The sequence below is a fragment of the Bombina bombina genome, chromosome 5 (assembly GCF_027579735.1).
Source record: "Bombina bombina isolate aBomBom1 chromosome 5, aBomBom1.pri, whole genome shotgun sequence".
Lineage (NCBI taxonomy): Eukaryota > Metazoa > Chordata > Amphibia > Anura > Bombinatoridae > Bombina > Bombina bombina.
In genome coordinates, this window is record NC_069503.1 from 1,150,703,051 (window position 1) to 1,150,727,564 (window position 24,514).

The 24,514-nt window shown below is 38.0% G+C and overlaps 1 protein-coding gene across 1 annotated transcript in view; it reads left to right on the forward strand.

The window, feature by feature from the left end:
- Positions 1–24,514, forward strand: part of EPPK1 (epiplakin 1) — a 141,174-nt gene extending 116,660 nt beyond the window's left edge. Inside the window, exon 2 of the mRNA XM_053715483.1 lies at positions 1,396–24,514. Within this exon, the coding sequence (XP_053571458.1) occupies positions 1,475–23,608 (22,134 nt within the window). The 5' untranslated portion in view covers positions 1,396–1,474 and the 3' untranslated portion in view covers positions 23,609–24,514. The remainder of the gene's footprint in view (positions 1–1,395) is intronic.

The following is a 24,514-nucleotide window of genomic DNA, read 5'->3' on the forward strand; positions in this document are numbered from 1 at the left end:
GTATCAAAGGTAAAAAGTACTTGTGGTTTATTATGCAGTTAAGGCGGGAAGGCTTCGTGCTGTGAGATGCTGCAGTCGAGTTCAGGGAAATCTGTAGTATTTGCACAAGGAAAAAGGACAGAGACCGTGTCTGCCAGAGTTCAAAATGAAAAGTTAGCTTGAAGATCCACAATTCAGAATTGTGCTGAGAAGTATTCCAGCTGTCGGCAATATGACCAGAATAATCAAGCAAAGTTACTAGGGGGAAGTGAGGTTAATAGGCTTGTGAGCTAAAAAGGGAGGATCCCATTTTAAAGGAATATTACAGCGCACCACGTATAATCTAGCCAAACATAAATATAACACACGCTTCCTACACATTGCTGCATCAGTGCAGGCAGTTAGTGACACTCTGCACGTGCCATATACTGCCAGTTAGCATGTTAATAAAAATGTATTTGATTTGTAGAAACCATTTCCTTACCCAGAAGAGCGGATTTCAACTTAATTCACAAAATTCAACCTAAATGATTAGCTGGAAGGAATACAAACTCATTATTGTTTCACAACTTTCATTACTAACAATAGTTTATGACTGATTTCTAACATAAATTAAAATGTAAAGAAAATTGAGATCTCGTAGGAAAACCCTGAGTGAGGTTTTGCTTTACCTGTGTAATCTGTCTGCGTATTACAGGCGAGGTTGGCTGCAGATTTTGTGCTCCCTATATAGCACATTGCAGTGCACACAGCAGCAAAACATCATTACCAAAGATAAATATGGGGACATCAGAGATAAGGCGCAGGAACAGGGACTTTAAAGCTAAATATGGGGACATCAGAGATTAGGTGCAGGAACAGGGACTTTAAAGCTAAATATGGGGACATCAGAGATTAGGCGCAGGAACAGGGACTTTAAAGCTAAATATGGGGACATCAGAGATTAGGCGCAGGAACAGGGACTTTAAAGTTAAATATGGGGACATCAGAGATAAGGCGCAGGAACAGGGACTTTAAAGCTAAATATGGGGACATCAGAGATAAGGCGCAGGAACAGGGACTTTAAAGCTAAATATGGGGACATCAGAGATAAGGCGCAGGAACAGGGACTTTAAAGTTAAATATGGGGACATCAGAGATAAGGCACAGGAACAGGGACTTTAAAGTTAAATATGGGGACATCAGAGATTAGGCGCAGGAACAGGGACTTTAAAGTTAAAGCACCTGCAAAAGTATAAAAAAAACAGGCAGGTGTTAAATGTATTCCACATTTTAAATAGCCCTGGTTCTTCCTCCTATTTCTCATTTTACAAATTTGATACTAATTAAATATTTTAGTTTGCAGTCTGTACGGCTTTACATTACTTGAGCATTTAAATAACTCTAAGTAACAGCACTGCTCTCTTTTGTCAATAGATAACACTGCCCTGTTTGAAAGAGGAGAGGAGAACAAGATTCTACTACAACTCATCGGGACAGCCAACCAACAAAGACAATGGAGCATATGGAACACAAGGTCACACATACAATTGTGACAAAGACTGTAAAACACACAGTGACACAATCAATTAGTTCTTCTGAGTCAAATGAAGAGTCAAGGGTTATCCAAAGCCATGAGACATCTACCAAGGCTATTACGTCAAACAAAGCCACATCCAGCATTGCAGGCTTCTTTGTGGAACATATCAAAGAGAAAGTCAGCATCTATCAAGCTCTACTGAACAATCTGGTGTCTGATGATGTGGCTTTAGCTTTGCTGGAAGCCCAGGCTGCCACTGGCAACATAATGGACATAACAAAAAACCAACTAGTATCTGTTGAAGCAGCCATTGAGCAAGGACTTGCTAGTCCTGAGCACAAACTAAAACTAATTTCTGCACACAATGCTGTGACTGGATATAAATACAAGGATGAAACACTGTCTTTGTTCCATGCATTTAAAAAAGGCCTTATTGATAAATATGATGCTATACGTTTCCTAGAGGCTCAAGTTGCAACTGGTGGTATTATTGATCATGTGAGCGGTCACCGTATGTCTTTATCAGAGGCTTTAAAACATAATGGTATAGATGAAGAAATGTTTAAAATCCTCTCTGAAACCACAGAATCCACCAAACGCTACACTGATCCCAACACACAAGAGGACTCAACATATCAACAGTTATTGGCCAAATGTATCATAGATGCAGAAATCAGATTGCCTTTACTGCCCCTGCAAGATAGTTTACAAGGTTTGAGGAAGCCTGTAACACTTGAACAACTATTTAATGCCAAAATAATTGATCAAACTACATATGATGAGATCAAGCAAGGCAAACAAACTTTGAAGATTGTAGGAGAACGTCAGGAGGTCCAGCAGTACCTGCTTGGTTCAAAAATCATTGGTGGAGTTTACATACAGAGCACCAAGGAGAAAATGAACATATACCAAGCCATGAAGCAAAACTTCCTCACATCAGACACAGCAGTTGCTCTGTTAGAAGCCCAAGCTGCAACTGGCTTCCTCATAGATGCAGTCAGTAATGCTAAGTTATCTGTAACAGAGGCCATTCAAAAGGGTTTGGTGGGACTTGAACTAAAGGAAAAGCTACTGACTGCAGAAAGGTCAGTGTTGGGATTCAATGACCCATACACAGGGAAGGGAATCTCCTTATTTCAAGCAATAAAGAAAGAACTTATTGAAAAAAATCAAGGACTCAACCTACTTGAGGTTCTGGTTGCCACAGGAGGCATTATTGATCCAGTTGGAAGTTTCCGTGTGCCAGTGAGTGTTGCCTACAAACGGGGACTATTTGACAAAGAGATGGATCAACTAATATCAGATTCTGTTAATGGTCCAAGGGGATTTCTGGATCCAAACACTGATGAACATGTCACTTATCTGGAACTGCAGAAGAGATGTATGCTTGAACCTGACACAAAACTGTATCTGTTACCTTTAGTCATCACCTTCCAAGGTTTAAGAGGCAATGTTACAAGTGAGGAATTACTAGACTCTTTGATTATTGATAAAACATCTTATGAAGATTTACAGCATGGAAATATTTCTGTTCAGGAGGTTGCTGAGAGAGAAACTGTTCAACAGTATCTTGAGGGAACAGGATGTATTGCTGGTATTGCCATCATTTCTACCAATGATAGAAAAAGCATTTACCAAGCAATGAAAGAACATATGCTTTTGCCTGGTACCTCTATGGCACTACTTGAAGCCCAGGCAGCCACAGGATATTTGGTTGATCCTGTTAAGAATGTGAAATTCAGTGTGGATGATGCAGTCAAACATGGTTTGATTGGTCCGGAAGTTCATGAGAAATTACTTTCTGCTGAAAGGGCTGTTATAGGGTATAAGGATCCTTATACAGGGGATAAACTCTCTCTCTTCCAAGCCATAAAAAAAGATTTTATTGCTAAGGATCATGGCATCTCACTTTTGGAAGCACAAATTGCCACTGGTGGGATTATTGACCCAGTGAAGAAGCATCGTGTCCCAGAAGAGATAGCTTACAAAAGGGGTTATTTTGATAAAGAAATGAATAATATTTTAAAAAATGCATCAGATGAAACAAAGTTTTTTTTTGATCCCAACTCAAAGGAAAATGTAACTTATGCTCAGCTGCTGAAGAGATGTGTTATTGATTTTCACAGTGGTCTCTACCTCATCCCCCTATTTGATAACACTCAAGATGAACTGAAGACACCACATACTTTTATAGATTACCAGATTCAGGTGACTTTGAAAGAAATTAAAATTACCTTAGAATCAGGAAAGTACAAAGGACAAACAATCTCCCTTTGGAAACTACTTTTTTCAGATTATTTCACAGTCGAACAGAGGGAATCCCTTATCAAACTGTATAAAACAGGAAACCTTTCAATTGAGGAATTATCTAGCAAAATCACTACAGACATCAAACAGCTGGTATCTACCACCAAGGTCACCTTCAAAGGACTCAGGGAAAATGTAACTCCTGGTCAACTGTTGAATTCTGAAATTATTAACAAAGATCTCTATGAAAAGCTAGAGCAAGGTAAAACGTCAGCCAAAGATGTGGTGAATATTGAATCTGTAAGGAAATACTTGCAAGGCACAGAAAGTATCAGTGGGCTAATTCTTACAGAGAATCAAGAGAAAATCAGCATCTACCAAGCAAAGCGGAAAGGGATTTTAAGACCAGGGACTTCCCTGATTCTTTTAGAAGCACAAGCAGCTACAGGTTTCGTTATTGATCCTGTTGAAAATAAGAAATATTCTGTTGATGAGGCCCTCAAAGCTAATGTAATTGGTCCAGAATTTTATGAGAAGTTGCTGTCTGCAGAAAAATCAGTAACTGGATACCATGATCCATACACCGAGGAAATAATTTCTCTCTTTCAAGCCATGAATAAGGAATTGATTGTAAAAGATCATGGTATTCGTCTTCTAGAAGCCCAGATTGCAACTGGAGGCATCATTGATCCAATAAACAGCCATAGGATCCCTGTTGAAGTTGCATATAAGCGTGGATATTTTGACAAAAAAATGCATGCAATACTTTCAGATCCAAGTGATGACACCAAAGGATTCTTTGATCCAAACACTAATGAAAATCTTACTTATTTGCAATTGAAAGAAAAATGCATTACTGAACCTTCAACAAACCTCTGCCTGCTACCTTTGCACAGCAAAAAGTTCACCTTTCAAATTAATGATTATGTTAGAAACTCTTTCCGAAATTTGGAGATTCATGTTAAATATGGAAGATTCAGGGGCCAGACAGTTTCAGCATGGGTCCTCATAAACTCTGAGTATTTCAGTGAATGGAAAAGAAGAGAACTCATAGAGATGTACAGATTAAGAAAGGCAACACTTGAGCAAATTACTTTACTGATTCAAGAGGAAATGAAAAAGTGGGCTGAGATTACATTCCCTGCAATTAGAGGAGATACTAATATATACCACTTACTTGAGGCTGAGATCATTGACAAAGATCTGTTTGAACAAGTTCTAGATGGAAAGATTGGTGCAGAAGATATATTAAAAATGGAGAAAGTCCAAAAGCATCTCCATGGTTCTGGTGTACTTGGTGGTATTATAATTCAGCCATCCAACCAAAAAATCAACTTCTATGAGGCAGCCAAGAAGAATATTCTACTACCAAGTACAGTACTACCATTGCTTGAAGCGCAGGCTGCCTCTGGATACATTATTGACCCAGTGACTAATCAAAAACTTTCTGTTGATGAAGCTCTTAAAGCAGGAGTTATTTCTCCACAGGTCTATGATAAACTTCGGGTTGCAGAGGAAGCTGTAACTGGTTACAAAGATCCATACACAGGAAATAAGATATCTCTCTTCCAAGCTATGCAAAAAGGTCTTGTGGAAGAAAATCATGCTACTCAGCTTTTAGACGCCCAACTTGCCACTGGAGGAATTATTGATCCGGTAAACACATTCCATCTACCAGACAAAGTAGCTTATAAGTATGGATACTTTAATGAAGAAATGCATAAACGCCTCTTAAATCCAACTGATTCTACTAAACTTTACTATGATCCTACTACCAAAGAGATGGTGACCTACTCAGAACTCATTAGTCGTTCAGAAGAAGATAAATCTACAGGCATACATTTGCTCCCCGTGCCACAAGAGTTTGTTGAAGTCCCATTAAACAACATTTATTCTGATGAAGAAGTAAGAAAAGCATTCAAAAGCACCAAGATTGAAGAACGAAACATGACATTGTGGGACCTGATACATTCAGGTTACTTCACAGAGGAACAGAGGTATCACATATTGGAAAAATACAAGTCAAAGAAAGCAACCATACAGGAACTCACTATAGAAATTCTACAAATTGTCAGAGATAATGAAATCAAGGTAACAACTCACATTAGTTTTGAAGGTATCAGAGGGAAAGTGCCAGCTGTAAACTTGCTAGAATTAGGCATTATTAGTCAACAAACCTTTGATGACCTGGTACAGGGGAAGACAACTATTGAAGAAGTGTCAAAAATAAACATTGTTAAAAAATGTTTGGAAGGTACAGGTTGTATATCTGGTGTATTTCTACAGCCAACAAAAGAGAAGATGAGTATCTATCAAGCGATTAAAAGGAATTTAATCTTGCCTGCCAATGGGCTAATGCTACTAGAAGCTCAAGCTGCTACTGGCTTCATGATTGACCCAACAAAAAATCAAAAATACTCTGTGGATAGTGCAGTCAAAGCTTCTGTCATTGGACCAGAACTTCATGAAAAACTCTTAACTGCAGAAAGTGCATTGACTGGTTACACAGACCCATACACAGGGAACAAAATCTCTTTGGGACAAGCTATCACTAAACAACTTATTGCAAATAAAGAAGGGATTCCTCTTCTCCAGGCCCAGATTGCCGCTGGTGGAATTATTGACCCAATCCACAAATATTATGTCCCAATAAAATTAGCTTTTAAACTGGGCTTTATAGATGAAGATGTGGCTAAAGCTACTGAAAATCTAAAAGTATACTTTGATCCAAACACTAAAGAAAGCTTAACCTACCTGCAGCTAAAAGAGACATGCTTTAAGGATATAGAAACAGGTCATTTACTGCTGTCAATTTCTGAAAACCCTGCTATTTATGCTGAAAGTCACATTATTGAAATTTTAAAATCAGTAAACATTAATGTCCAAGTGGGAAGATTTAAAGGTCAAACTTTATCTGTATGGGATTTACTGAACTCTGAATACATTACTATGAACAAATTCAAAGAACTACTATCTATGTACACGAATGGAAGTTCTGCAGTGCTCCAGGATATTGTTAAAATTGTCTCTACCATTATCGAGGAGACAAGCACAACGAGCAAAAAGATAAAGTTTAAAGGTCTCCGGAAACAGGTGTCAGCAAGTGATTTGTTTGAGTCAAATGTTATAGACAAAAAAACATTAGATGAGCTGAATCAAGGCAAGAAAACAATTACAGAAGTGACAGAAATGGACAACGTGAAGCGCTATCTGCAAGGTACAAACTGTATTGCAGGAATTCTCATACAGTCCACTAACAAGAAAATGAGTATTTATGAGGCTATGCTTAAACGGATACTAAGACCTGGCACTGCTTTGGTGCTCTTAGAGGCCCAGGCAGCAACTGGCTATATTATTGACCCAGTAAAGAATCAGAAACTTTCTGTAGATGAAGCAATGGCTCAAGGATTAATAGGACATGATATATATAATAAGCTACTCTCTGCTGAGCAAGCTGTGACAGGATACACAGATCCTTACACTGGAGAAAAAATTTCCTTGTTCCAAGCTTTAAACAAAAACCTTATAGTCGATTGCCATGCAATCCGTCTTCTTGAAGCCCAAATTGCAACCGGAGGCATTATTGATCCAGTGCACAGTCACAGAGTCCCTGTTGAGGTGGCCTACAAGCGGGGATATTTCAATGAAGAGATGAACAAAATCCTATCTGACCCCAGTGATGACACCAAAGGGTTCTTTGATCCCAACACTCATGAGAACCTCACTTATCTGCAACTTGTAGATAGATGTATCCAAGACCCTGAAACTGGACTGTATCTTCTGCAAGTTGTGAAAAAAGGGGAGAACTACTTTTATATCACTGACAAAATGAAAGAGGATTTACGATCCAAAACTATCCAAATGCAGTTTGGATTGTTCGCAAATCAAACTGTATCTATATGGGAAATACTTTGCTCGCAGTATATCACAGAACTTAAAAGAAGAGAGCTTGTAAAGCTTTATGCAATGGGTGTGCTAGCAATTGAGCAACTTATATCAACCATCACAACACTTATGCATGAGTTTGAAAATAAAAGCAGCAATCTTAAATTCAAAGGAATTCGGGCTGAAGTGACAGCCACAGACCTGTTCAATGCAGAGGTAATTGATAAAAAGATTTTGGATGACCTGAAAGAAGGCAAAAAAACTGTGGACACTGTTGCCCAAATGGACTCTGTGAAAAGATATTTGGAGGGAACAAGCTGCATAGCTGGTATTGTTGTGTCACCTTCCAATGAAACTGTCAGCATATCTGAAGCAATGGGTAGAGGTATACTTGCTAGAGATGTTGGGTTGCTGCTGCTACAGGCTCAAGTTGCTACTGGATTTCTTATAGATCCCACAACAAATAAAAGGTTTTCTGTTGCTGAAGCTTTGTCAGCAGGCCTGATTAATTCTGATGTTCAAGGTCAACTTGAAATAGCTGAGAAATCAGTTACTGGATTTACAGATCCTATGACCAGTAGTAAAATTTCCCTGTTCCAAGCCATTAAAAAGAACCTTGTAGCAAAGGAACCCAGCATTTATCTTTTGGAAGCTCAGATGGCCACTGGTGGCATTTTTGATCCTATTTACAGCCACAGGCTTCCACTGGAGGTGGCATACAAAAAGCATTACTTGGATGAAGATACATACATTTTGGTATCAGATGATGATGGTAAGAAAGGTTTTGTGGATCCCAATACACATCAAAAAATAACTTATAAACATTTAATAGAGAGGTGCACTAAGGACCCCAAGACTGGAATGCATTTACTTCAAATAGCTGAAAAACGAGATGATTATTTCTATGTTGATGAGCCTACTAAGCATATCCTGATGTCTGTTGTGATTAAAATGAGTGTGGGAAGATTTCAGGGCCAGGAGGTATCACTATGGGAGCTTCTATGTTCAGAGTATATATCAGAAGAAAAGAGAAAGGAACTCATAAAGAAGTACAAAACTGATACAACATCCATCCTTAAAGATATCATCAATATCATTCTATCAATTATTCAAGAAAAAGAAACAAATCAGAAAGATATCTGGTTTCAAGGTCTGAGAAAGCAGATCACAGCATCTGAATTATACGAGGCAGAAATTATCAGCAAAGATACACTTGAAAAATTAAGACAAGAAATGGAAACAGCAAGTGATGTTGCAAAAACAGATTCAGTGAAGAGGTATCTTGAAGGAACCAGCTCCATTGCTGGTATATTTGTAAATGCCAAAAAAGACCCCTCTCAAAGAAAGAAGATGCAAATTTATGAGGCAATGATTAGAAATATACTAAGACCTGGGACAGCTCTTGTTCTACTTGAAGCTCAAGCAGCTACTGGATTTGTCATTGATTGCATAAAAAATAAAAAATATTCTGTTGAAGAAGCTTTATCTGCAGGGCTGATTGGTTATGAGATTTATAATAAGCTTTTGTCAGCAGAAAGAGGTGTTACAGGCTACACCGACCCTTACACAGGTGAAAAGATCTCACTTTTCCAAGCCATGCAAAAAGACCTCATTGTTAAAGAGCATGGCATCCGTCTACTGGAAGCCCAAATTGCCACTGGAGGCATAATTGATCCAGTCCACAGCCATCGTGTCCCATTGGAAGTCGCTTACAAACGTGGTTACTTTGATGAAGAGATGAACCAGATCCTTTCAGATCCCAGTGATGACACTAAAGGATTCTTTGACCCAAACACACATGAGAACCTAACATATATGCAGCTCTTCCAGAGGTGCATTCAGGATCCTGATACTGGTCTGTATATGTTAGAAGTGAATGATAAGAAGTCTTCTCAACAAACAGAGACACAAACTATATTAAAGTCTAAAACAGTTCAGATTACTGTCGGTGAATTCCAAGGCAAGAATGTTACTTTTTGGGAGCTTCTTCATTCAAAATATATCTCAGTGGAAAAAAGAGAAGAGCTTTTGAAGAAGTACAGACATGGAGATTTGTCCCTAGAGGAACTTCTAACTATCATCACCACAATTATTACTCAGACAGAGATATCACAGTTAGATGCAACTGACTCTTATAATCATAATGAGCTAATTCAGTCTCAGCTACAATCACAAAAAGTAAAAATCAATATTGGTGATTTCAATGGACAAACTTTAACACTATGGGAGCTTTTAAACTCTCATTATATCACAGAAGAGAAACGGAAGGAAGTATTGGAAAAGTTGAAATCAGGTACTTTAACTATCCAAGAAATTGTTACTACAATTACTACAATTATCACAGAAGCAGAACTCAAAAAGAGTGAACAGATAGAGCAAAGTAAAGTATTAGCTAATGAGCAGACAAAGACTGCAGAACATTCATTACACGCGGATGAAATCCAAAAAGCCCTACAGAGTATTAGTATTCCCATCAATAAAGGACAATTTCAAGCTCAGGAGATTTCTGTGTGGGACTTTCTTAACTCAAGATATGTTAAAAAGGAGAAAAGAGAAGAACTTTTGGGGAATTACAAACTAACTGTCCAAGACATTATAGCAATTGTCATAAAAACATTGGAAGTGAATAGTAAGTTATCTGAAAAATATAATGTTCTGAAAACAAACCAAGTAGAAGTCTCAGTAGGTGAATCAAAAGGTCAGAAAATGTCTGTTTGGGATCTGCTCACCTCCAGATATATATCTGAAGAAAAAAAAGTTGAGCTGCTAGAAAACCTAAATTCTGGGAAGTCTGATGTCAAAGAACTAATTAAAATTGTATCTACAATAATAGAGGAGACAGAGGAGAGAAGCAAAAAGCTAAAATTTAAAGGACTAAGAAGGCAGGTTACAGCTACTGAGCTGCTCACATCTGAAATCATTGACCAGAAGACTCTTACAGAGCTGACCCAGGGAAATAGAACTATAGATGAGGTGACAAAAATGGATAAAGTAAAGAGATACTTAGAAGGGACAAGCTCTATAGCAGGAGTATTAGTACCATCCATTAGAGATCCATCAAAAATAGAAAAGATGAGTATTTATGATGCAATGCAGAAGCGCATCCTAAGACCAGGGACAGCACTAGTTCTCCTTGAAGCTCAGGCAGCCACTGGATTTGTTATTGACCCCATAAAAAATAAGAAACTCTCTGTAGATGAAGCAGTTACTGCTTCCCTTGTTGGCCAAGAACTCCATGGAAAGTTACTTTCTGCAGAGAAAGCAGTAACTGGATACAAAGATCCTTACACGGGTGACAAGATATCCCTGTTCCAGGCCATGCAAAAAGACCTCATTGTGAAAGACCATGGCATCCGCCTACTGGAAGCACAGATTGCAACTGGCGGCATCATCGACCCAGTGCACAGTCATCGTGTCCCTGTGGAAGTAGCTTACAAACGTGGTTACTTTGATGAAGAAATGAACCAGATCCTCTCTGATCCCAGTGATGACACCAAGGGATTCTTTGACCCAAATACTCATGAGAACCTGACATACATGCAGCTGCTGGAAAGATGCAATAAAGACCCAAGGACTGGGCTATATATGCTAGAAGTAAGGTACAGCAAGCCATCCTACTTCCAAATAGACAAAAAAATAGAAAGTACATTGCAGTCTAAAACAATCCATATTAAAGTTGGGAGATACAAAGGGCAAAATATTTCAATTTGGGAACTTCTCAACTCCCAGTATTTGTTGGAAAAAAGACTCGATCTTCTGAAAAAATACCAATCAGGTTCTATAACTATTGAGGAACTAATACAAATTATCACAACCATTATTGAAGAAACAGAAAATAAAACAAGTTTTGGAGATGTGAATGGCTCTATTACAGATCAGTCTCAACAAAATAAAGATGCGGTCCAAACTACCAAACAAAACCAGCAAACAATACTACAGTCACACCTTGTGTCAATTACTAAAGGGAAGTTACAAGGTCAAAAGATCTCCCTATGGGACTTGTTGAATTCAGCATATATAACAGAAGTTAAAAAGCATGAGCTTTTGCAGAAGTATACTGCAGGCACTTTAACTCTAGAAGATATGATTCAAATAATTATAACCCTTATTAGTCAAACAGATGAAAAGACGGTTACTATAGAACAAAAAGAGTTTGAAACTACAAACAACTCTTTACAACTTAATATTTCAACACATACAGATGAGCAACTCAAAAACGCCTTGAGTGCTATCAAAGTTATTGTGCAACCTGGTCAGTTTCAAGAACAAAGAGTGTCTCTATGGGAAGTTCTAAATTCTAAATACATCCCAGCAAACGAAAGGGATGTTCAGCTGAAAAAACATCAGACATCTGTAAAGGAACTAAAACAAGTTATTACAGATTTGGTTGAAGTTGAAGAGGCAAAATCTGACCAGGAAATACAAAATGCACTAGAAAAGAAGACTGCAGAAGTTGCCGTAGGAGAGTTCAAAGGACAAAGTGTCTCTCTGTGGGTACTTCTTCACTCTAAATATGTCAGTGAAGAGAAAAGAAAAGAGCTGCTGGAAAAGTACAAACATGGAGAATTAACTGAGGAAGAAATCTTAAGAATTATTATCAAAATCATTGAGGAAATAGAAGAGAGAAGCCGTAATCTGAAATTTAAGGGTCTCAGAAGGCAAATCACAGCCACAGAGTTGCTCCAGTCAGAAATCATTGACCAGAGTACAATGAATGAACTGACTCAGGGAAGCAGAACAGTTGAGCAGGTAACTCAAATGGACTCCGTAAAGCGCTACCTTGAAGGAACCAGCTGCATCGCTGGTGTGTTTGTAACCTCTAAGAAAGACCCCTCTAAAAGAGAGAAAATTAACATTTATGAAGCCATGTTAAATCGCATACTGAGACCTGGGTCAGCTTTGATTCTTCTCGAAGCTCAAGCAGCTACTGGATTTGTTATTGATTCCATACAAAATAAGAAACTTTCTGTAGATGAGGCCTTATCTGCTGGACTGATTGGCTATGAGATTTATAATAAACTTCTTTCCGCAGAAAAAGGAGTAACAGGTTACACTGATCCTTACTCTGGTGAAAAGATCTCATTGTTCCAGGCGATGCAAAAAGACCTTATTGTGAAAGAGCATGGCATTCGTCTATTGGAAGCACAGATTGCCACTGGAGGTATCATCGACCCAGTGCACAGCCATCGTGTTCCAGTGGAAGTAGCTTACAAACGTGGTTACTTTGATGAAGAGATGAACCAGATTCTTTCTGATCCCAGTGATGACACTAAAGGATTCTTTGATCCAAACACTCATGAGAACCTAACATATATGCAGCTTCTCCAAAGATGCATTCAAGATCCTGGTACTGGTCTATATATGCTAGATGTGAAGGATAGTAAGTCTTCTTTTCATCAGACAGATATACAAAGTACGCTAAAGTCGAAAATTATTCAGATTACAACTGGGCAGTTTCAAGGCAAAAATATATCCATCTGGGAACTTCTAAACTCCAAATATATCTCAGAGGGAAAAAGAGAAGAACTTTTAAAAAAGTACAGAACTGGTACCTTGTCCATGGATGAACTTATAACCATTGTCACCACTATAATTACTGAGACAGAGGTATCACAAGTGGACTCAACAGAATCTTTTAATCATAATGAACAAATACATACACTGTTACAATCACAAAAGGTAGATGTAAGTGTTGGTGATTTTAAAGGACAATGTGTGACATTGTGGGAGCTTCTAAACTCTCGTTATATAGCAAAAGAGCAAAGGAATGAAATATTAGAGAAGATGAAAGTAGGGACTTTATCCATCCAAGAAGTTATTACTTTAATTATCACAATCATCACTGAATCAGAACTGAAACGTATTGAGCAAATACAGCAATTTAATCAGGTATCTGTAGAACAATCTAAAACTTCTGACCATTCAATTTATGAGGATGAAATCAAGAAAGCCCTACAGAGTATTAGCATTCATATAAAGAAAGGGCAGTTTCAAGGTCAGGAAATTTCTGTTTGGGATCTTCTTCAAACAAGTTACATCACAGAGGAAAAGAGGCAAGAACTTCTAGGAAACTACAAATTGACTGTCCAAGACATTATAACAATTGTTATTAAATCTGTCGATGAGGTTGAAAACCAGAATTCATCTTTCAAGACAGAATACAAATTGAATGATGACATATACAATAATTTAAAGACAGTACAAGTTGAAATTTCAGTAGGCGAGTACAAAGGTAAAAAAATGTTGCTTTGGGATCTACTGATGACTTCCAAATATATATCAGAAGAGAAAAAGGTGGAGCTGTTTAAAAAACTGAATTCTGGGAAGCTTGATACCAATGAATTGATTAAAGTTATCATCACAATAATAGAAGAGACAGAGGAGAAAAGCAAAAAACTAAAATTTAAAGGTCTTAGGAGACAAGTAACTGCAACTGAGCTGCTCACATCTGAAATCATCGACCAGAAGACTCTGACAGAATTGACCCAGGGAAAAAAAACTGTAGAAGAAGTGACACAAATGGACACAGTAAAGAGATACCTAGAAGGGACAAGCTGTATAGCAGGAGTATTAGTACCATCCATTAAACATCCATCAAAGATAGAAAAGATGAGTATTTATGATGCAAAGCTGAAGCATGTCCTGAGACCAGGGACAGCACTAGTACTCCTTGAAGCTCAGGCAGCCACTGGATTTGTTATTGACCCCATAAAAAATAAGAAACTCTCTGTAGATGAAGCAGTTACTGCTTCCCTTGTTGGTCAAGAACTCCATGGAAAGTTACTTTCTGCAGAGAAAGCAGTAACTGGATACAAAGATCCTTACACGGGTGACAAGATATCCCTGTTCCAGGCCATGCAAAAAGACCTCATTGTGAAAGACCATGGCATTCGCCTACTGGAAGCACAAATTGCAACTGGCGGCATCATTGACCCAGTGCACAGTCATCGTGTCCCTGTGGAAGTAGCTTACAAACGTGGTTACTTTGATGAAGAAATGAACCAAATACTCTCTGATCCCAGTGATGACACCAAGGGATTCTTTGACCCAAATACTCATGAGAACCTGACTTACATGCAGCTCCTGGAAAGATGCATTAAAGACCCAGATACTGGACTATATATGCTAGATGTAAAGAACAGCAAGCCATCCTACTTCCAAATAGACAAAAAAATAGAAAGTACATTGCAGTCCAAAACAATCCATATTAATGTTGGGAAATACACAGGGCAAAACATTTCAGTTTGGGAACTTCTCAACTCCCAGTATTTGTTGGAAAAAAGACTAGATCTTCTGAAAAAATACCAATCAGGTTCTATAACTATTGAGGAACTAATACAAATTATCACAACCATTATTGAAGAAACAGAAAATAAAACAAGTTTTGGAGATGTGAATGGCTCTATTACAGATCAGTCTCAACAAAATAAAGATGCGGTCCAAACTACCAAACAAAACCAGCAAACAATACTACAGTCACACCTTGTGTCAATTACTAAAGGGAAGTTACAAGGTCAAAAGATCTCCCTATGGGACTTGTTGAATTCAGCATATATAACAGAGGATAAAAAGCATGAGCTTTTGCAGAAGTATACTGCAGGCACTTTAACTCTAGAAGATATGATTCAAATAATTATAACCCTTATTAGTCAAACAGATGAAAAGACAGTTACTATAGAACAAAAAGAGTTTGAAACTACAAACAACTCTTTACAACTTAATATTTCAACACATACAGATGAGCAACTCAAAAAAGCCTTGAGTGCTATCAAAGTTAGTGTGCAACCTGATCAGTTTCAAGAACAAAGAGTGTCTCTATGGGAAGTTCTAAATTCTAAATACATCCCAGCAAACGAAAGGGATGTTCAGCTGAAAAAACATCAGACATCTGTAAAGGAACTAAAACAAGTTATTACAGATTTGGTTGAAGTTGAAGAGGCAAAATCTGACCAGGAAATACAAAATGCACTAGAAAAGAAGACTGCAGAAGTTGCCGTAGGAGAGTTCAAAGGACAAAGTGTCTCTCTGTGGGTACTTCTTCACTCTAAATATGTCAGTGAAGAGAAAGGAAAAGAGCTGCTGGAAAAGTACAAACATGGAGAATTAACTGAGGAAGAAATCTTAAGAATTATTATCAAAATCATTGAGGAAATAGAAGAGAGAAGCCGTAATCTGAAATTTAAAGGTCTCAGAAGGCAGATCACAGCCACAGAGTTGCTCCAGTCAGAAATCATTGACCAGAGTACAATGAATGAACTGACTCAGGGAAGCAGAACAGTTGAGCAGGTGACTCAAATGGACTCTGTAAAGCGCTACCTTGAAGGAACCAGCTGCATCGCTGGTGTGTTTGTAACCTCTAAGAAAGACCCCTCTAAAAGAGAGAAAATTAACATTTATGAAGCCATGTTAAATCGCATACTGAGACCTGGGTCAGCTTTGATTCTTCTCGAAGCTCAAGCAGCTACTGGATTTGTTATTGATTCCATACAAAATAAGAAACTTTCTGTAGATGAGGCCTTATCTGCTGGACTGATTGGCTATGAGATTTATAATAAACTTCTTTCCGCAGAAAAAGGAGTAACAGGTTACACTGATCCTTACTCTGGTGAAAAGATCTCATTGTTCCAGGCGATGCAAAAAGACCTTATTGTGAAAGAGCATGGCATTCGTCTATTGGAAGCACAGATTGCCACTGGAGGTATCATCGACCCAGTGCACAGCCATCGTGTTCCAGTGGAAGTAGCTTACAAACGTGGTTACTTTGATGAAGAGATGAACCAGATTCTTTCTGATCCCAGTGATGACACTAAAGGATTCTTTGATCCAAACACTCATGAGAACCTAACATATATGCAGCTTCTCCAAAGATGCATTCAAGATCCTGGTACTGGTCTATATATGCTAGATGTGAAGGATAGTAAGTCTTCTTTTCATCAGACAGATATACAAAGTACGCTAAAGTCGAAAATTATTCAGATTACAACTGGGCAGTTCCAAGGCAAAAATATATCCATCTGGGAACTTTTAAACTCCAAATATATCTCAGAGGAAAAAAGAGAAGAACTTTTAAAAAAGTACAGAACTGGTACCTTGTCCATGGATGAACTTATAACCATTGTCACCACTATAATTACTGAGACAGAGGTATCACAAGTGGACTCAACAGAATCTTTTAATCATAATGAACAAATACATACACTGTTACAATCACAAAAGGTAGATGTAAGTGTTGGTGATTTTAAAGGACAATGTGTGACATTGTGGGAGCTTCTAAACTCTCGTTATATAGCAAAAGAGCAAAGGAATGAAATATTAGAGAAGATGAAAGTAGGGACTTTATCCATCCAAGAAGTTATTACTTTAATTATCACAATCATCACTGAATCAGAACTGAAACGTATTGAGCAAATACAGCAATTTAATCAGGTATCTGCAGAACAATCTAAAACTTCTGACCATTCAATTTATGAGGATGAAATCAAGAAAGCCCTACAGAGTATTAGCATTCATATAACGAAAGGGCAGTTTCAAGGTCAGGAAATTTCTGTTTGGGATCTTCTTCAAACAAGTTACATCACAGAGGAAAAGAGGCAAGAACTTCTAGGAAACTACAAATTGACTGTCCAAGACATTATAACAATTGTTATTAAATCTGTCGATGAGGTTGAAAACCAGAATTCATCTTTCAAAACAGAATACAAATTGAATGATGACATATACAATAATTTAAAGACAGTACAAGTTGAAATTTCAGTAGGCGAGTACAAAGGTAAAAAAATGTTGCTTTGGGATCTACTGATGACTTCCAAATATATATCAGAAGAGAAAAAGGTGGAGCTGTTTAAAAAACTGAATTCTGGGAAGCTTGATACCAATGAATTGATTAAAGTTATCATCACAATAATAGAAGAGACAGAGGAGAAAAGCAAAAAACTAAAATTTAAAGGTCTTAGGAGACAAGTAACTGCAACTGAGCTGCTCACATCTGAAATCATCGACCAGAAGACTCTGACAGAATTGACCCAGGGAAAAAAAACTGTAGAAGAAGTGACACAAATGGACACAGTAAAGAGATACCTAGAAGGGACAAGCTGTATAGCAGGAGTATTAGTACCATCCATTAAACATCCATCAAAGATAGAAAAGATGAGTATTTATGATGCAAAGCTGAAGCGTGTCCTGAGACCAGGGACAGCACTAGTACTCCTTGAAGCTCAGGCAGCCACTGGATTTGTTATTGACCCCATAAAAAATAAGAAACTCTCTGTAGATGAAGCAGTTACTGCTTCCCTTGTTGGTCAAGAACTCCATGGAAAGTTACTTTCTGCAGAGAAAGCAGTAACTGGATACAAAGATCCTTACACGGGTGACAAGATATCCCTGTTCCAGGCCATGCAAAAAGACCTCATTGTGAAAGACCATGGCATTCGCCTACTGGAAGCACAAATTGCAACTGGCGGCATCATTGACCCAGTGCACAGTCATCGTGTCCCTGTGGAAGTAGCTTACAAACGTGGTTACTTTGATGAAGAAATGAACCAAATACTCTCTGATCCCAGTGATGACACCAAGGGATTCTTTGACCCAAATACTCATGAGAACCTGACATACATGCAGCTCCTGGAAAGATGCATTAAAGACCCAGATACTGGACTATATATGCTAGATGTAAAGAACAGCAAGCCATCCTACTTCCAAATAGACAAAAAAATAGAAAGTACATTGCAGTCCAAAACAATCCATATTAAAGTTGGGAAATACACAGGGCAAAACATTTCAATTTGGGAACTTCTCAACTCCCAGTATTTGCTGGAAAAAAGACTAGATCTTCTGAAAAAATACCAATCAGGTTCTGTAACTATTGAGGAACTAATACAAATTATCATAACCATTATTGAAGAAACAGAAAATAAAACAAGTTTTGGAGATGTGAATGGTTCTATTACAGATCAGTCTCAACAAAATAAAGATGCGGTCCAAACTACCAAACAAAACCAGCAAACAATACTACAGTCACACCTTGTGTCAATTACTAAAGGGAAGTTACAAGGTCAAAAGATCTCCCTATGGGACTTGTTGAATTCAGCATATATAACAGAGGATAAAAAGCATGAGCTTTTGCAGAAGTATACTGCAGGCACTTTAACTCTAGAAGATATGATTCAAATAATTATAACCCTTATTAGTCAAACAGATGAAAAGACAGTTACTATAGAACAAAAAGAGTTTGAAACTACAAACAACTCTTTACAACTTAATATTTCAACACATACAGATGAGCAACTCAAAAAAGCCTTGAGTGCTATCAAAGTTAGTGTGCAACCTGGTCAGTTTCAAGAGCAAAGAGTGTCTCTATGGGAAGTTCTAAATTCTAAATGCATCCCAGCAAATGAAAGGGATGTTCAGCTGAAAAATCATCAGACATCTGTAAAGGAACTAAAACAAGCTATTACAGAATTGGTTGAAGTTGAAGAGGCAAAATCTGACCAGGAAATACAAAATGCACTAGAAAAGAAGACTGCAGAAGTTGCCGTAGGAGAGTTCAAAGGACAAAGTGTCTCTCTGTGGGTACTTCTTCACTCTAAATATGTCAGTGAAGAGAAAAGAAAAGAGTTGCTGGAAAAGTACAAACATGGAGAATTAACTGAGGAAGAAATCTTAAGAATTTTTATCAAAATCATTGAGGAAATAGAAGAGAGAAGCCGTAATCTGAAATTTAAAGGTCTCAGAAGGCAGATCACAGCCACAGAGTTGCTCCAGTCAGAAATCATTGACCAGAGTACAATGAATGAACTGACTCAGGGAAGCAGAACAGTCGAGCAGGTGACTCAGATGGACTCTGTAAAGCGCTACCTTGAAGGAACCAGCTGCATCGCTGGTGTATTTGTAACATCTAAGAAAGACCCCTCTAAAAGAGAGAAAATTAACATTTATGAAGCCATGTTAAATCGCATACTGAGACCAGGGTCAGCTTTGATTCTTCTCGAAGCTCAAGCAGCTACTGGATTTGTTATTGATTCCAAACAAAATAAGAAACTTTCTGTAGATGAGGCCTTATCTGCTGGATTGATTGGCCATGAGATTTATAATAAACTTCTTTCCGCAGAAAAAGGAGTAACAGGTTACACTGATCCTTACTCTGGTGAAAAGATCTCACTGTTCCAGGCGATGCAAAAAGACCTTATTGTGAAAGAGCATGGCATTCGTCTATTGGAAGCGCAGATTGCCACTGGAGGTATCATCGACCCAGTGCACAGCCATCGTGTTCCAGTAGAAGTAGCTTACAAACGTGGTTACTTTGATGAAGAGATGAGCCAGATCCTTTCTGATCCCAGTGATGACACTAAAGGATTCTTTGACCCAAACACTCATGAAAACCTAACATATATGCAGCTTCTCCAAAGATGCATTTACGATACTGAGACCGATTTATATATGTTAGATGTGAACAGAAGCCCCTTATCCTTTTCACAAGCAGAGGACAAAACAAACAAAAACTTGCAGTCTAAGACTATTCAGATTACAACTGGGCAGTTCCAAGGCAAGAATGTTTCAGTTTGGGAGCTTCTCCATTCCAAATATCTCTCAATAGAAAAACAAGAGGAACTTCTGAAACGGTACAGATCTGGTGCTTTGTCCATTGATGAACTTATAGTGATTATTACTACAATTATTAATGATGCAGAGAAAGTTGCTTCTGTCAACCAGAAAGTAGAAGTTCAGAAATCCTTGCAATCTGTGCAAATAGATATTTCTGTTGGAAGCTCTAAAGAGAAATCTATGTCTGTGTGGGACGTTATCAATTCAGAATATATCGTTGAAAAAGAAAGGGAAGAACTGCTGGAAAAGTTCCAGTCTGGAACATTAACTTTGGAAGAACTAATCAAAATCATTATTACAAATATAGAAAAGAAAACAAAGCACGTTACCAAACCCTCACAAATAACAGTGCCGGAAATAACCATAACTTCACATTCAGTGGAAGATTGGCCTTCAGATGAACAATTCCAAAGAGCACTGCAAGTTATTCCATGTGATATGTCAAAGCAAAATGAAAAGGAAAGTGTTTCTGTTTGGGAACTTTTACATAATCAAAATGTTTCTGAGGATGAACGACAAAAACTCTTGCTAACTTGTAAACACACAGCCCAAGAAGTTATGACTATTTGCACCAACATCATAAAAACAGGTGAAGAAAGAGACTGTTCTACTGAGAGCTTTGCTGTTGATGAACAAACACAAAGTTCTTTAAAGGCTAAAATGGTTGAAGTCTCCTCTGGTGAACTTAAGGGACAATTATTGTCTGTTTGGGACCTGCTGCATTCCAAATATATCTCAGTTGAAAAAAGTAAAGATCTATTGTTAGCGCACATTTTTGGTACTCTAACCCTTGATGAAATGATCAAAATGATTATAACTATTCTTGAGGAGTCGCTAGAGAAATCAAGTCAGCTCAAGTTTAAAGGGCTTCGACGACAAGTGACAGCCACTGAATTGTTGATTTCTGAAATTATTGACCAGAAGACACTGACAGAATTGACCCAGGGGAGCAAGACATTGGAGGAGGTGACTCAGATGGACTCAGTAAAGCGCTACTTGGAAGGTACTAGCTGTATTGCAGGTGTTTTTGTTCCCGCTAAACAAAACCCATCAAAGAGAGAGAAAATTAGCATTTACCAAGCTATGTGGAAAAACATATTAAGGCCTGGTACTGCATTGGTGCTTTTAGAAGCCCAAGCTGCAACTGGTTTTATCATTGACCCAATCAACAACAAAAAACTATCAGTAGATGAGGCAGTTTCTGCTGGAGTAGTTGGCAAGGAGCTGCATGCTAAACTTCTATCAGCAGAGAGAGCTGTGACTGGTTATAATGACCCTTACACAAGTAAGAAGATTTCTCTCTTTCAAGCCATGAAAAAAAATTTAATAGTGAAAGACCACGGTATCCGTTTATTGGAAGCACAGATTGCCACAGGAGGTATCATTGATCCCATTCACAGTCATCGTGTACCTGTTGAGGTGGCATACAAACGTGGATATTTTGATGAAGAAATGAGCCAAATCTTGTCTGATCCCACGGATGACACAAAAGGATTCTTTGATCCAAACACTCATGAGAACCTGACCTATATGCAATTACTCCAAAGATGCATGCAGGATACAGAAACTGGGCTGTCAATGTTGGAGGTGAAAGAAAGCAAATCATCCTACTTCCACATAGACCAGACAATCAAAAATGCCCTTCAGTCCAAAACTGTTCAGTACCAAGGGCAGAATGTTTCTCTTTGGGAAATTTTCAACTCCCAATACGTCTTAGAGGATGAAAAAGTAAGACAGGAACTGCTAACACAATACAAATCAGGAACTCTAACTATTGAACAGCTTATGGCAAGAATTGCTGAAATCACTGAGAAATCAGAGCATAAAAGCCACAGCGAGATCAAAAGCAGAGTCATTAAAGGCCATGGGCATCCCCATAAACATGGCATTGAGCAAATGGAACAAAGCCAAAATTTACTAAAGTCTGTTGAGGTTGAGATAACCTTTGGCAAACATAAAGGTAAAAAACTTTCTCTGTTGCAGCTCCTAGATTCTAAAGATATCACCAGTGAGAAAAAGAGAGAGCTCCTCGAGAAGTATGAGAATGGAGTTCTGTCTCTGGAGGAACTTATAAACTATATTACTGAACTCACCATGGAAAAAGAAACAAGAGATAAAACTGTTTCCAGGCAAGATAAAACAGTAAAAGATGGAGAATCAACTCTTGATTTTCTGCCAGAGCCAATACAAAAATCTTTGCAGTCATTTTATGTCCCAAACTCAGTTGGTGAATTCCAGCAGCAAAACATTACTTTGTGGGAAGTCCTACATTATAGCAACATATCAAATGAAAAGAGACAATATTTGCTGACAAAGTACTATTTGACTATTCAAGAGATAATTTCAGTGATTACCAAATTACTCCAAAGTACAGAAAAAACATCAACTCTGCAGATACGTGAAGACACAGCCAAATTTTTAATGTCTGTGACTGTGCAAGTAAACACTGGGGAATTTAAAATAGAAGGTAAAAGTCATACACTTTGGGAGCTTCTTCACTCTAAATATATCACCAAAGAGAAAAGAAAGGAGCTCCTTGAGAAGTTTGAATCTAAGACTTTGACTTGGGAAGAAATCTTTAATATAATTGTCACTATTATTAAGGAGACAGAAGAGAGAGGTCAAAAGCTCAAATTTAAGGGTCTGAGAAGGCAAGTGACAGCCAGTGAACTGCTACAGTCGGAGATCATCGATCAAAATACTCTCACAGAACTAACACAGGGAAAAAAAACCCTGGCAGAGGTAACTAAGATGGATTCAGTAAAGCGTTATCTTGAAGGAACTAGCTGTATAGCTGGAATTATTGTTCAATCCAAGAATGACCAATCAAAGACAGAGAAGATGAGCATTTATAATGCCATGTTGAAGCGTATTTTGAGGCCAGGTACTGCGCTTGTCCTGCTAGAGGCACAAGCAGCTACTGGCTTTATTATTGATCCAATGAAAAACACAAAACTTGCTGTGGATGAAGCAGTAGCTGCCCGGGTGATTGGCCAAGAACTGTATTCAAAGTTACTGTCTGCAGAGAGAGCAGTCACTGGTTATAATGACCCCACTACTGGTGAAAAGATTTCTCTCTTCCAGGCTATGCAGAAAGACTTAATTGTAAAAGATCACGGTATCAGGTTGTTGGAAGCCCAGATTGCTACTGGTGGAATTATTGACCCAGTACACAGCCATCGTGTTCCTGTAGATGTGGCTTATAAACGTGGCTTTTTTGATGAGGAGATGAACCAGATCCTCTCTGATCCCACTGATGACACCAAGGGATTTTTTGATCCCAATACACATGAGAATCTGACCTATATGCAACTGCTACAGAGATGCAAACAAGATCCAGAAACTGGATTGTGCATGTTGGTTGTGATCAGTAAATAGACTTGAAGGAACCATCATAAAGACCATAAAACCAACAAAAATGTTATGTGGTTTGGAAGTTCTCAGCATGAGCTTTGAATATCCTTCATGAGAACTGTGCATGTGCATGAATTGCGTAGAGATTTCTGCAGGAGAAAAATGTGTTTTTTATGTTAGTGTGTCTATTTTTTAACAACCTTTCTTTTTATTGCTTAAGGGCTGCCAGTGTATTACATATACTTATGGACTGACACACTGTTACTTCAAACACAAAAGAGCTACAATCAATGTAGGAGTCTACCAATTTAGTCCACCCTGTCTCAGTCACATAACAGCCTGTTAAACCTGCAAAATCTGTTAAATCTGTTTAGTGAGTAGAAAAGTCCAACCACTTTTCAGCTGCCACATAGAGAGAGACCAATGGGTTAACACAGGGATGCCTGTTAAGCCAATACATTCTACTAAAATTAAGAGTGGTTTTGCTATATTTTTACAAACTCTCCTATTACCAAAAGCAAATTTTGTAAATAAATATTAATAGTCAGTGTTTACGTGAGTTACCAGATGTTAAAGCAATCTTATGTTTGTAGGATACTGAAAATGACTCCATGTTATTATACAGGGGTCCAAACCAAAAGACTTGGGTTTAATGTGACTGCGTCTCATGATGATCTGGAGTCAGGTTGGTAGCCAGAACCATACACCCACAAGCATCTCAAGAATACACTAGCCAACAGAAACCTTTATAAACAGATACAAGTCCCTTGAAAACAAAAAAATCAATATGTTCAAGCCATTAATAGTGAGTTGTTCTACAGAGAAGTTGTCTTCTTGCAAAATGTACAATCTCCTTTCTTTAATACTGTGATCTTTTTTAAGCTTTGGGTTGCTGTTTTTTTTACTGTGTAATAAATAAATGTACACTAA